The following is a 14,847-nucleotide window of genomic DNA, read 5'->3' on the forward strand; positions in this document are numbered from 1 at the left end:
CTGGACTATAACTCTGCCCTGTAATTTCAGGTGAAGTTATGGATTACTCAAGCAAGATTACGGGTCCTTACCCAGAGACTCGGCAAGTAATTTCTGGCACTGGGATCAGTGCACCTCAGTATTCCCAAGCACGAATAGTACCATCCATAGGATCCCCTTATGGCATTGGAAGTGTTTTGAGATCATCTAATGGAGCTGTTTATTCATCCGTTGCGACTCCAGTGCCATCCACATTTGCTATCACCACACAACCTGGTTCTATTTTCAGTACTTCCGTTAGAGACCTATCTGCTCTTCAGACAGTTGACACAATGCCCTCATTATCAAACTTACAACATAGCCAGGCACTTCCAAGATCATATGATTTCTTGACAACTGTAGCCTCTGAGAAAGAGGGTGCAATTACTGACATCGACATTGACCCAGGGTTGCAACCTCTTCCTATGGAAGCCATTACTAGTGAGCCAACCAACTTGATGCCTGTTTTCACTACAGCTTCAGAAGCTTTTGTAGATATAATTGAGAATGAAGCTACACACCTCCTTGCCCCCGAAGAAGGCAAACAGCAGCACCTCGACTTGGAGCGCGAGCTTCTAGAGCTCGAAAAACTACAGCAGCAACGTTTTGCAGAGGAGCTTGAGTGGGAGCGTCAAGAAATTCATCGGTTCAGAGAACAAGAGCAATTCATGGTTCAGAAGAAGCTTGAGGAGTTGCATTCTATGAAGCACCACCTCTTATATCAGCAAGAAGAAGAGAGGCAGGCACAGTTCATGATGAGGCAGGAAACGTTAGCGCAGCAGCAACTGCACATTGAACAAATCCAGCACCTGCAGCAGCAGCTCCACCAGCACTTGGAAGAGCAGAAGATCCACCAGATCTATCAGTACAATTATGAACCTTCTGGAACTGTCTCCCCACAGACGACCACAGACCAAGTCATCCTTGAAGGCCAGTACGCTGCTGCCCCCAACGGGCAGTTTTGGGCTGGTGATGAAGCCACTACCACCGCTTCTGCTGTGCTGGGAATCGAAATTCCACAAAGCCAAGCCTGGTACACAGTTCAGTCAGATGGTGTAACTCAGTACATTCCCAGGCCTGGCCTGCTAAGCTCTGTCTCAGAGATGTCTCTTAAAGACGTGGATGTGAGAGAGGAAAAGCAGTTGAAAAAGAGGAGCTCCATGCCAAAGCTGCGTGGCCCATACGAGGAACTTGACGGAGCTCTGGAAGAAGAGCCTAGGTGTCTTAAAAAGATAGTGGAGAGCGGAGTTCAAACCGACGATGAGGATGGTGCGGACATGGGCTATGCAGACAGGAGGAGGAGAACGAAAAAGAGTGTGGATACAAGTGTTCAGACAGACGATGAGGACCAAGATGAATGGGATCCAACCAACAGGTCAAGGAGGAAAGCCCGTGTGGGGAAATACGAAGGTACCACTGAGGCAGACAAGCCTAAGCTGTTTCCCCAAGTCGCCAGTATTGCAGTGCAAACGGTGGCAGAGATATCCGTACAAACAGAGCCAGTAGGGACAATACGGACCCCTTCAGCAAGGGCCCAGCTAGATGCAAAGGTAGAAATAATAAAACACATTTCAGCTCCAGAAAAGACATACAAAGGAGGAAGTTTGGGGTGTCAGACAGAAACGGATTCAGACACCCAAAGCCCCCAATACCTCACAGCTACCTCCCCTCAGAAAGATAAAAAGCGCCCAACACCTTTAGAAATAGGTTACTCTTCACACCTCCGGCCAGAACCCACACTTCAGGTAGCCCCTTCCCCTCCCAAATCTCCCAAAGTACTTTATTCTCCCATTTCGCCTGTATCCCCGGCTGCAGTTATAGAGTCGGCCTTTGTACCCTATGAGAAGCCTGTCCCTGAAGACCTTAGTCCTCAGAAGATTCTGCATTCCGAGGTCCCCAAGATTCCGCAGCTGAGCCCCAAGTCCGCCAAGGTGATGCAGCGCTCTTTGTCTGACCCCAAACCGCTGAGCCCAACTGCCGAAGACCCTTCCAGAGCACATTTCCCGTACACGGATGGTTTCTTGGTAAGACCCCTTCTTTCTTCAAAGTACAAGTTCATGTTGAGTGACATCCTATGTATTATAATAAGCACTGCTTCATTAACTTGATCTATGTATGTGAATGGTAATTGGGCAATACTGGCAATGAAGCTCTGGTACATTTGAAACCTGATAGGAGGTGTTTATTTTATTCTTAATTAGACATGGAACTGCAAGGAAGGTGGAACATGGTGCTGCTTCAAAATAAAATGGGAAATACTTAAATGAGAGTTAATCCCAATGTTTATAGGAATCAATGTTGAAAGGGAATTTACTAGTTTCCTCCATATTTAAATTGTTTTCATATATTTCCTTTCAGAAATCTAGTAGTTTGGAATGCACATACATCCATGACTTCCATCAAGGAAGCATTGTTATTTGCTAAGAAATTGGAACCATAGAATTGTATTTGGAAGGGACCCCAAGGATCATCTAGTCCAACCCCCTTCAATGCAGGAATCTCAGCTAAAGAATCCATGACAGATGACCATCCAACCTCTGATTAAAAACCTCCAAGGAAGGAGAGTCCACCACTGACCAAGGGAGTCCATTTCACCGTAGAATAGTTCTTACTGTCAGAAAGTTCTTCCTGATGTTGAGTCGGAATCTCCTTTCTTGAAATTTGAAGCCATTAGTTCAGGTCCTAGCCTCTGGAGCAGCAGAAAACAAGCTTGCTCCATCTTCCATGTGACAGCCCTTGAGATATGAAGATGGCTATCGTATCTCATACCCAGCTCCTTCAACTGTTCCTCATAAGGCTTTCCAGACCCTTGATCATCTTGGTTGCCCTCCTCTGCACACGTTCCAGCTTATCAACATCCTTCTTAAATTGTGGTGCCCAGAATTGAACACAGTATTCCAAGTGTGGGTTAAACCACAGAGCCTAGGACTTGCCAATCAGAAGGTCAGCGGTTTGAATCCCCGTGACGGGGTGAGCTCCCGTTGCTCGGTCCCTGCTCCTGCCAACCTAGCAGTTCGAAAGCACGTCAAAGTGCAAGTAGATAAATAGGTACCACTCTGGCAGGAAGGTAAACAGCGTTTCCATGCACTGCTCTGGTTTGCCAGAATGCTGGCCACATGACCCGGAAGCTGTACGCCGGCTCGCTCGGCCAATAAAGCGAGATGAGCGCTGCAACCCCAGAGTCAGCCACGACTGGACCTAATGGTCAGGGGTCTCTTTACCTTTATTATTTCCCTTGATCTGGACACCATACTTCTGTTGATGCAGCATGGAATAGCATAACAATAATAGTGAGTTTTCACAAGTGCCAAAATGATGTTACTGTTGCCCAGTAGCAGCTGGTGTGGCAAGAAACCCACAAGCCCACCTTCCCAACATAGGCACCGCCACAACTTATCTGAACCGCACTGGAGCAGGCCAGAGCAGGGTAGCAGTAAGCTTGGGATTGCATGGACATACTGGTAGAAACGGTCTGACTCTTCCAGCTGTGCATAGACCCAGCCTCACTGCTGCCCCGCCCTAGTACCCTCCAGGTAAACTGCGCAGACACACCAACAGGAGAGCTGGATTAGCTCCGCTGGTTCATCTGCACTGCCCCGACCTCGTTGCCACCCTGCTCTGCCTCAGCCCAGTTCAGGTAAGCTGTAGCAGACGGGTTCCACAGCACTGCCCAGTGACAGCAGCTGCTATTGCCGTTGTCCCTTACCTTATTTCAAAGGGGACCTAATTCCCTAGCATGGCCGCCATGTGTTGTCTGCACATTGTAGGATCCCACAAAATGCCTAATATTCTTCCTTCCATAACTGTATATTCCATAGTAAAACAAAACATTTTTCCTGATTTCAGGATCTGTCAGTTCAGCTAAGTAGTGTTCCTAAGTAAATTGTGTTTCAAATATTTTTTGTAAAGTAGTTGTTCATAAGTCTCCTTGTCTTGCTATGTCTTCAGCTCTCAGAGAAATAAGTACTTTAGAAACGTTTTTTGCTGACAGTTTAAACTGAGATAAACTTTAGTGTTGAGAAGTAACTTATAGATTTGCTTCCGCCACAGGATCTTAAACAATGAGACTATTTTTGAACTGGTTGCATCAAGCAAATCCTCCCAAGTTTATCAATTCCTTGCATAATTTTAATCCCAAAATACAAAAGCAGCTGTTTTAGTTTTCGGAACCCTGCTTTCTCTTCACACTAAAGAGCTTGGGATATTACTAGTGGAATGATTGTTCGTAGTTTAAATATTATTTCTACCATTAGTCAATAAAAACAATCACCCTTAGGTGAACAACTTAAAGATTTAAGCATACATCCTAAGCCTACTTGTGAGTCAGAGAATAGATTCATATTGTCTAGATATTACATATATTACAGTTGTATAAGTAAAATTGGTTTGCCCAAGCTTGCCCATCATGTAAAAACATGGGCTGATACTGGATTTGAACCATAGCTGTCAACTTTTCCCTTTTCTTGCGAGGAATCCTGTTCGGAATAAGGGAAATTTCCCTTTAAAAAAGGAAAACGTTGACAGCTATGATTTGAACCCACTTTGCCAGTTCCAAAAACATGGTACTCGCTTATCTGGAACTAAGTGGCATTCTGTTGTTCTAAAGCAGGCTTCCTCAACCTCAGCCCTCCAGATGTTTTTGGCCTACAACTCCCATGATCCCTAGCTAGCAGGACCAGTGGTCAGGGACGATGGGAACTGTAGTCTCAAAACATCTGGAGGGCTGAGGTTGAGGAAGCCTGTTCTAGGAGCAGGAATACTGGGAAAGGGAGGCTATATGAGGCTGTGGTCAACCTTTCCCTGATTTTACATGGTTTACATATCTTGATATGGCATAGGGGTGCCAACTTGCCCTCAGGATTGTGGGTGCCCACCGCAATGTGGACATCACATGCACTCCGCGCAAGCTACGTGTGGCATCACATGTCTGCATTGCGGCAGCGGCTCCTCTTCCTCCTTCTCCCTGGGGAGGGGCTTGGACTCGGAGAGCTTCTGCCTCCATGTCTGAGGCAACACCCCATGCTTGGAAAAGGGTGCCTCGCTCACTGGCTGTGGAGGGCGGAGCTGAACTGCTTCTTTCTTGGAGACAGCACTGCTGCCGCCTGCTGGCTTTTCTCATTGACTTTGTGGGTGCCCGGCTTCTAGAATTATATTATTGTGAGTGCCCAGGTACCCACGGCCCCTGGGGTTGGCTCCTATGTCAAGTCAAGCATTCATTTGTCACTTTGCATGCCTTTATGTAACCTTCAAACATCAGTAAATGAGTGCAAATGTTTGGGGGTTGATTCACCCTTGCAGAGGTGTTAACTTTATTGAGCGATGACTAGAAATCAGCCAATTCAAGTTCCAATAATATAATAAAGATAGGAGTATATTGCTTCTTTGTAGTGTTTTCTGTATTGAGTGCTTTGTAGTGAATGTTAAAAGTGGAAATTCTTTCTAATTACAGCGTTTTACTTAGAACAAGGAAATATGGGTATAGAATCTATTGTGCCTTGGATTAAGCTCCATATAATTAATAATCTTTATTCAGTTGGTAGCTGTGCAAATCCTCTTCTGGGGAACCCAAGTCTCAAGGGAAGGTATCTAGGAAAAGTGCCAAAATCTGTTGGCACATCTGTTCCATTTGGAAACGGCAAACTTTTGCCCTTAACATCCTCTGAGGGAATAATTGTTTGGGAAACGTCCAGTTTGGAAGCATGGCAAACATTTTATCAGTTTGTCTCTGTTTAGATTCATGCCAAGTGTTCCTGCCCCAAACAAACAGATGCACACATATACCCCAAAGGGAGTTTTTAACAGTCTTTGCATGAACAAGGAGTAGCAGACCAGAGGGCAGAAATCCTTATGTATCCCCTAGTTTTTAAAGGTTAGAAGCTCAATCCAAACCAGAGTTAAGCATTTTTAGGACTCATCTATTTCCATGTAGAAGAGTTGAGCCTTTCTACTGAAATGAAGAAATAAACAGGAATTTGGTGTGCTTCACTGTGGCTGGATATTGCCCTATTTAGATTTGTTTTCTAACCATCCTGAAAACTTTACACAGTTTGTAAAGCCAAAGCCATGAATACAAACTGAACAATATAACATAGGAGCCAACTCCTAGAGGCTGCCATTCAAATGGTGTCTGTGCACCACGTCATGTGATCAATTATGTAGTGCAGGGTTTACTTGCCCCCCCCCATATTTTATTCAACTTGACACCCATGCAATAAAACATTTAAACACATCCCTTCTTGGCTAATCCAGAATAAGGACCAAACTAAAAGCAGTGGCTGCATATGCACCATACATTTAAAATATGATTCTCTCCCCCAAAGAATCATGGGAACCTTAGTTTGTGAATTGTCGCTCTGTGGTGGACAGGCTACAGTTCCCAGGAGTCTGTGAGGGATGCTTTAAATGTAAAGTGCGTACACAACTTTGAAAGCAGTTGACATGTGCATGAAGAATCAGGACCTCAGCAGTTAGGGAGAGTTTTTCAATCCTCATTCTATGATCTCAATGAAATGCACACTCTTCCCCTTTAGCTGCTACTAGTTCCAGGAGGTAAGCCTCCATTAATCCCAACAGCAAATGAGGAGGGGGATTTTCACCCTGATCATAGCCAAGCAGGAACCTCTCCATTTGCTGTGATCTTGATCCTGCTGCACACCTCACCCTTTGCAATGACTGTTTACATTGGGGGGGGGCATGCGTTCAGTTGCTTTCACACAACCACATTTGATTTGTCCCTGTATTAAAACATTTAAGAGCCTTCACACATGTCTGTGCCTGCTCAGAATGCACGAGAAGTGAAATCACATTTTTAATCATAATAAAAAAAATTACCTCCATCTCAAAATACCTTTGCATGCAGACAGCTTTTCACAACAGGGAAGATGTTCCAAGTTAAGCATTCCAGATGGGGAGAGATGTTGACGCAGGATTGGATCCAGTCAAGTGAGCTTCCATGTGCAGTTATGATGTAGCATCATCACCTTGTTGGGGTTTTAGTCTTGTTTTAAATGTCTCCATTGTTTTTGCATTTTTAACTGCTTGTAATTATTTTATGTGTAGATTGCCATCAGATGGTGGTTTAGAAGGTGGTTAATAGTAATAATGAGGGACACGGTGGCGCTGTGGGTTAAACCACAGAGCCTAGGACGTGCCGATCAGTAGGTCGGCGGTTCGAATCCCCTCGATGGGGTGAGCTCCCGTTGCTCGGTCCCTGCTCCTGTCAACCTAGCAGTTCGAAAGCACGTCAAAGCGCAAGTAGATAAATAGGTACCGCTCTGGCGGGAAGGTAAATGGTGTTTCCGTGTGCTGCTCTGGTTCGCCAGAAGCGGCTTAGTCATGCTGGCCACATGACCCGGAAGCTGTACGCCGGCTCCCTTGGCCAATAAAGCAAGATGAGCGCCGCCTCCCCAGAGTTGGCCACAACTGGACCTAACAGTCAGGGGCCCCTTTACCTTTACCTTTTAATAGTAATAATAATGCATGCCATTAATTTCTAAACATTGCAACGTACTAACGTACTAACCTGTGCCCCCCTAATGCTGTAAAGACTGCCAACTCCCCCCCCAGCTCCCAGCCAACATGACCAGGGGTCAGTGGTTACGGGAAGTGCAGTTCAGCAACATCTAGAAGGTCGTAAGTTTTAAAAAGCAAATGTTTGTGGCCTTCTATTGTAATATTGCATCACATTACTACTACTACTACTACTACTACTACTACTACTACTACTATTTGATCCAGCTTGTATTGTCCATCTTCCTGTGGAACTGTAGTACATAGTGCTGCTGTTACCTTCATGGGAGTTACAGAATGGCATTTTCCAGGAGGTTCCTGATCAAACTTAGGAGCATATATTTGCATATGTACATTACTTCATTTCTCATGATCCCTGGAAACTGAATAGGTGAACTGCCTCCACTGAAAAGGATTACACATGTGAACCAACCCTTAGTTTTCAAAAGAAACCTGTGTTGTCATATAACTTGGGGTGCCGGCTTTATAGGATACATGGATGGAATCCACATAGATGATACTTGATAAAATAGGGTGACCTCAATTGCTCACTTTGTGTAATCTGGCTAGGAGGTAGAAGACCCTGGTCATAGCTCCTGGGGTTTGAAAGTTTCCAACTATGGGAGGCGTTTCTTCACTAAGGTGACATAGTTATTTCTGGCTCTGCTATCGTCAGTTCCCTTTTTTATGGCAGTAGTCCCTGTTTTACCTGTTTCTTTTATTACTATTTTGAAAAAAGGGAAGGTGTAAGAGTTAGTTAAAGGGGTCCCTTAACAGATGCAAATCTAGATCAACAATAGAAGAGCAACAAATAGGAAGTCACTGGACAGGTGGCTAAAATCAAATCAGTAACTCAATTTGAAAGATCCCAAAATGCATTAGGAGTTATTCTGTGTTCCATATTAAAGCTTTCCTGTTACACAAAAAAGAAGCAGTTGGACGTGTTAGCATTTCCTATCACATGGCTGCTTCCTCTAATTCAGTAGATGCCTGACCTCATCAACAGTTCTGTCAAACTGGAAAAGACAAAATAACCAACATTCTGGCTCTCTAGCAGGACTGCAAATAATATATGTTAAGGGGTCCTAAATGTATGTATTTCCATTAATAATACATGTTGATTTGGACTGATGAATTCAAAGCCGTTCCAAAGGTTGGTTTTAAGTAGCACAAAATCACCCTCCAATTTCAGAAGATTGTTAAATCATTCTTGAATCATTAAGCAAGTATATTATCCATGCTGATGCCAAATAAGCATGGAATACCCAAAATAATACTTAATTGGACTAAATACACTGTTTAAAATATGCAAAGCCAGCTGAGTTAATTGGGTTAGAGTTTGGTTAACCCAGATAAGAGAGCTCATCACCATTTAAATAATGCTCCATTTGGGGTATTTAAACTGCTTTGCATACCCAGGAGGGAGGCACAGGCTGTTGGGCACCACTTCCCAAAGGCTCACCAACAGGAAAGACAAATAGACGGGAGCATTGAGCTCTTTCTCTGTGTCTGTACATGCCAGGAGGTTAGAGCTCCAATCACCTGGGACACACGGACGCAGACCTCTGCATATCCCTCCAGCCCAGAACCAGCTCTGAGCTATTTTATTTATTTTATTGCTTTATTTATTAGATTTATCAGTTGCTGTATCTTGCCCAGGGCAACCCAAAGCGGCTTACAACCTAACAGATGGACAGTAAACCCCACGTAGATACATTAAAGACATCCCCACCCACTTCTAAAAGGCCAAAGACCTGGTTATAGAGGAAAGTTTTTGCCCTGTACCTAATGATGGCACCAGGTGAGCCTTCCTGGGGAGAGCATTCAAGCAGTGTTAGAAGGAAATATAAGCTAGGCGCCAAATGGTTCCTTAAACCAGGGTTAGACTCGCCAAAACAGAATGATTAGTTAGCATTTGGGGGCCATTTTTCACTACGACGTTTTGGTCCCTGGATTGTGCAGATAAAATAAAACTGATGGAATTCTACAGGATGTGGTATTAGTGTGTGTAAACAGTCAAGATCCAAGGATCCCCAGGCATGCACCTCCAGGTGGTGGAAATGCCAAGTGTCATCCTGGAGCCTGGGCATCTTCACATGGTCATAAACTGGCTGTTACATAGGAGCAGTCCTGGCACAAGGTATATCTAGCCCAACAGTGTGTTCCTAACTGTGGCAAGGCATATGCCTTCAGAAAGTTCCACAGACAGACATGAAGGCAATACCCCTCTGTCACTCAGCTACTGGTACTCAGCTGTATAGTTTCAATGGCTTATAACCATGGAATAATAATAATAATAATAATAATAATAATAATAATAATAATAATTTATTATTTCTACCCTGCGCATCTGGCTGAGTTTCCCCAGCCACTCTGGGCGGTTCCCAATCGAGTGTTAAAATCTATCTGCCATGGATTTGTTTTCTATTAAGACTGTGATGAACATCATATCCTGTGGCAGTGAGCTCCAGTTCCATACATGAATTTTGTGTTAGGTGAAGTACTTGGTTTTATCTGTCCTGAATCTAATGGATGACCCTGATTTCTGTTGTTATGACAGTGAGAAAAAAATGTCTCCATTCGCTTTTTGCAAACGGCATCATTTAGTAAATTTGTGTTGTGTATCCTTTTAATCATATTTTCTAAACTAAGAAGCCCCAAGTGCTTTAGGCTTTCCTTGTAGGAAAGGTGCTCCCTCCAGCCTTTTGAACAGTTTCTTTGGACTTTTCTACACTTTGTCCAGCTCTGTGCTTTTCTTTTCGCGATGGGGTGGCTAGAACTGTACACAGCCCTGCTTTGCAGCCTCTTTGGGACCAAAAAACATGAGGATAGTCAAGCATCTAACAGTACATTTGGGTGGGTTGTTTTTGGCTTGGGAGATCACAAGTTGTGCTGGCCCATATTTGTCCATTTATCTAAAATAATTATCCTGTGTTTTTTTCTTATGCCGCAGACGAAAGGATCTTCAAGTGTATCAGCATCAGGAATGCAAAAGAAGGTCAAGAGGACTCTACCCAACCCACCTCCAGAAGACGTTGCAGTAGGGACACAATCTGCCTTCACCACTGTGGGATCAGTTTCACGCCGGAGGATCTGTAGAAGCAATACCATGGCCAGAGCTAAAATCCTCCAGGATATAGACAGAGAACTGGATCTGGTAGAAAGAGAGTCAGCCAAGCTTCGGAAAAAGCAAGCGGAGTTAGATGAGGAAGAGAAAGAAATAGATGCAAAACTCCGGTATCTAGAGATGGGCATCAATCGGCGGAAAGAGGCACTGCTAAAAGAACGAGAAAAGAGGGAGCGTGCCTATCTTCAAGGTGTAGCAGAGGAACGCGACTATATGTCTGACAGTGAGGTTAGCAGCACCAGGCCCACGAGAATAGAATCTCAGCATGGCTTGGAAAGACCAAGGACTGCGCCCCAGACAGAATTTGACCAGTTTATCCCCCCACAAACCCAACCAGAAACGCAGTTTGCAACTCCTACGAGTCCTTATACTCAGTATCAATACTCTTCACCTGCCCTTCCCACTCAAGCACCAACTCAGTACTCCCAGCCATCTCATTACCAGCAGCAGCAACCTTTATATCAGCAGCAGGTTTCTCCTTACCAGACCCAGTCAGCATTCCAGACTGTGGCAACCATGTCTTTCACGCCACAGGCTCAGCCTCCACCAACCCCACAGCCTTCCTATCTTTCGTCACAGCTAATGGTGATCCCACAGAAAACAAGGCAGGCTTCGTTATATCTGGAGCCTAAGATAACAACGAACTATGACGTGATACGCAACCAGCCTCTCATGATAGCCCCTGCATCTTCTGACAACACATATGTCGTGTCCCATTTGGGTAGTAAATACAGTACCTTGGACTTAAGGATGGGGCTCGATGAGAGGAGCAGCATGGCCAGTAGTCCCATCTCGAGCATATCTGGTGACTCCTTCTATGCAGATATTGACCACCATGCGCCACGTAATTATGTGCTGATTGATGATATTGGAGACCTCACTAAAGGGACATCAGCTCTGAGCTCTGCTTATGGTCTACATGAGAAGGATCTGACCAAAACGGATCGGCTGCTTCGAACTACTGAGGCGCGAAGAGTACAAGAAGTCTCAGATTTCCTCGCACCGCTGCAGACTTCTTCTCGGTTGCACAGCTACATGAAAACTGATGACGATCCCATGGAAGACCCTTATGAACTGAAGCTGCTGAAGCATCAGATCAAGCAGGAGTTCCGAAGGGGGGCTGAAAGCCTGGATCACCTGGCAGGCCTTTCACAGTATTACCATGCAGATACTAGCTACAGACATTTCCCCAAATCTGAGAAATATAGCATAAGCAGGCTAACCTTAGAGAAGCAAGCTGCCAAACAGCTTCCAGCCGCCCTTCTTTACCAGAAGCAGTCAAAGCATAAGAAGGCCTTGATTGATCCCAAATTATCTAAATTTTCACCCATTCAGGAAAGCAGGGACCTTGAGCTTGATTATTCAACCTACTTGACTTCGAGCACATCATCTCTTGGCGGCATTACTTCCAGAGCAAGGCTCCTCCAAGATGACATAACATTTGGCCTTCGAAAAAATATCACAGACCAGCAGAAGTATATGGGGCCAACTCTCACACATTCTCTTGGCACAAGCCTTGGGGCTGCACTGAGTACAACAATGAGATCCACATTACATGATGATTCTGACAAATCTTACAGCAGTGGCAGCAGATCCAGACCTTCTTCCCGACCGTCATCCGTCTATGGGCTTGATTTATCACTAAAAAGAGATTCTTCAAGCTCGTCTTTAAGACTGAAGGCCCAAGAGGCTGAACCACTAGACGTTTCCTTCAGTCACGCAGCCCCCTCTGGAAGAACTAAACCCACGAGTCTACCCATAAGTCAGAGCAGGGGCCGAATCCCAATAGTAGCGCAGAATTCAGAAGAAGAGAGTCCCTTAAGTCCTGTGGGTCAGCCAATGGGAATGGCAAGAGCAGCAGCCGGGCCATTGCCCCCTATATCCGCAGACACTAGGGACCAGTTTGGATCAAGCCATTCATTGCCCGAAGTCCAGCAGCATATGAGGGAAGAATCACGAGCTCGAGGCTATGACCGGGATATAGCCTTCATCATGGACGACTTCCAGCACGCCATGTCAGACAGTGAAGGTAAACTAGACTTCAGACTGCTTTATCACGCCCACAACACAAATCCTCATTTCTATGCATGTGTCTGATTTCATAATCTTTCGGGGACTAATTCTTCTTCTTTTCTTTTTTGCATTCTTTTTCTCTGTGTGTGTATATATATATATGTACGTATGTGTGTGTATATAGATAGATATTCTTTTCATTTGGTCGGCTGATTTAACTCTGTGCTCAGATTCTGGATGGGTACATAGACTTGCATGTTCCAGTTGTATTTATTTTTTCTTTTAGTTTGCGTGTGCACTTTTTTGCACTCCACTTTTGTTATATGTATTTTGGCTGGGATTTTCAGAAGCAATAATTCAGGATTGGTTTGTCTTCTTCCATTGTGTTTAGTGGAATAAAATCAAGAGAGGCTGAAAATACCACCCAAAATAAATATAGTCTTCATAAAACTGTGACCCATCCTTTCGTTAATGTGAAAAGATCTTCTGTGCAATAAGCTTGCTGCAAATCTTCAGCAACCCAAAAATTTCCAAGAGCCATAGAGCACAGTTTACAAACAAAATCCTTTATGAAAGTAATTCCCTTATATATTTCAAATCATTGTTTTAATCCCCGGTGGAATCATGGGTAGAAGCAATATTGTTATGTTGGGGTATTGTATTTTTAGAGACTTCGTTACTGCGCCTTTATAATTGCATCTTCGTAAAGTGTATGCTGTTATGTATGGATTTTTGTAAATTAAAAGTATGATGATATGATATTGTTCAGACGTCAGGGTCAATTAGCTTCCCCAGTAAACTTTTCTCATTAAACTTTCACAGATAACTTCAATGCTATCCATATGTATAAATGACCCTATATAAACTATAACCTGTACCTCAGACATATAAGCACGGTTTTTAAGTGATTCTATTCATGTGTGGTTATTACATATGCTGTTCCAAGTATTGGGATGAGTCTGAGAGGAGGAAGCAGGCAGGATGGGACAGGAGAACCTGAGTAGGGTTCTTTTTAAAAGAAAATACTAAAAGTCCCAAGTAAATGTTCAAGTACGTGGTGGGTTGGGAAGCCTATAGGCAACTGCACAAGCTTATCTCACACAGATGCACACAAAGGTGTTTTTTCTATAAAAAAAGAAAACGAAAAAGAAATACTAAATGTTACTTTTTAAAAAGCAAAGAAAAATGTTATGCTGATGTTAAATATTAAACTGTAAGTTGTGTATCAGCATTGTTGGAATTGAGTAAAGTTTATAACATGTTTTAATACTGTTTCAGAAGCCATTTCCAAAAGACGTTTTGAAAGTTAATGAATTTTACACATTTTCTTTGTATGTGCTCTGTTGAGTTTTTGTGCATATTGTCCAATAAAAATACACTGCATGCCCCGTTGTGTTTGCTAATAGCCGTGATTACTGTGGAAGAAATACTTGCTGAAGTTTCTCCCCTCACACTTTCTTATCTACTTCAGTACCATTCCTTCCTTCCTTCAGTTCACTCTGAAAATAGAATCATAATAGATGTGAATATTTGATATAAAGCTTTTCCCCTCCGAATGACCTGGAATTTGCCCCATCTCACCGAAGTATAAAACAGGAGGTTGGATCCAGAGAAAGTTAGTTGCATTTAAATGCCATTGAGATCAACAGTACCTAAGTTAGCCATGACGTATGCTTTTGCACCGATTTCAAGGGTACTCAAATTTGGTTTACACTACAGTCCAATATTCACTGACCTGGGAGTAAGTCCCATTGTATTCAGTGGATACTTACTTTTGAGTAGAGCTTTTCAGAGCGTGTTTTAATTTGCTCTGGATCCGATACATGTTCTTCAGATTTACATTTTGTTTTGGTTTCTACTTTTTGTGGTTACTTAAAGCTTATGCGTTCTTACTTTGAAAGTTGACTAAAACTTCCATTAAGGGAGTGGAGGGAGGCTACGTATCATTTTACATGCCCTGCTGGAACCATGCCTATTCGTCTTAAGATCCAAAGTTTGTCTAAGGTCTCAGTTTGCTCCATTGAACATTCCGCTTTTCTTTTCATTCCTGAGTTCTTCAAGCCTTTAAATCATTTTTTCTTCATAAAGGGAGTAATAACTGCTAGCAGTCCAGAGAAAACAAAAGGAATGAGATAACAAACTGACTGGAGTAAAAGAGGAATTGAATCTATTTTTGTAAC

At 43.6% G+C, this 14,847-nt stretch overlaps 1 protein-coding gene and 1 long non-coding RNA gene across 4 annotated transcripts in view; one reads left to right on the forward strand and one right to left on the reverse strand.

The window, feature by feature from the left end:
- Positions 1-14,847, forward strand: part of PCLO (piccolo presynaptic cytomatrix protein) — a gene marked incomplete at its 5' end in the record, with an annotated part of 240,339 nt that overhangs the window by 135,488 nt on the left and 90,004 nt on the right. For all 3 annotated transcript variants that reach the window (XR_014548608.1, XM_083615376.1, XM_083615377.1), the window contains 2 exons: positions 31-2,042; positions 10,481-12,683. Coding sequence is in view for 2 of the 3 variants with exons in the window: in XM_083615376.1 (XP_083471502.1) it covers positions 31-2,042; positions 10,481-12,683 (4,215 nt within the window). The remainder of the gene's footprint in view (positions 1-30; positions 2,043-10,480; positions 12,684-14,847) is intronic.
- The window catches only part of LOC310763617, a 288,221-nt gene that overhangs the window by 91,528 nt on the left and 181,846 nt on the right, over positions 1-14,847 (reverse strand). The window lies entirely within an intron of this gene.

The sequence above is a fragment of the Podarcis filfolensis genome (genome assembly GCF_964270895.1).
Source record: "Podarcis filfolensis genome assembly, chromosome: 5".
NCBI lineage: Eukaryota > Metazoa > Chordata > Lepidosauria > Squamata > Lacertidae > Podarcis > Podarcis filfolensis.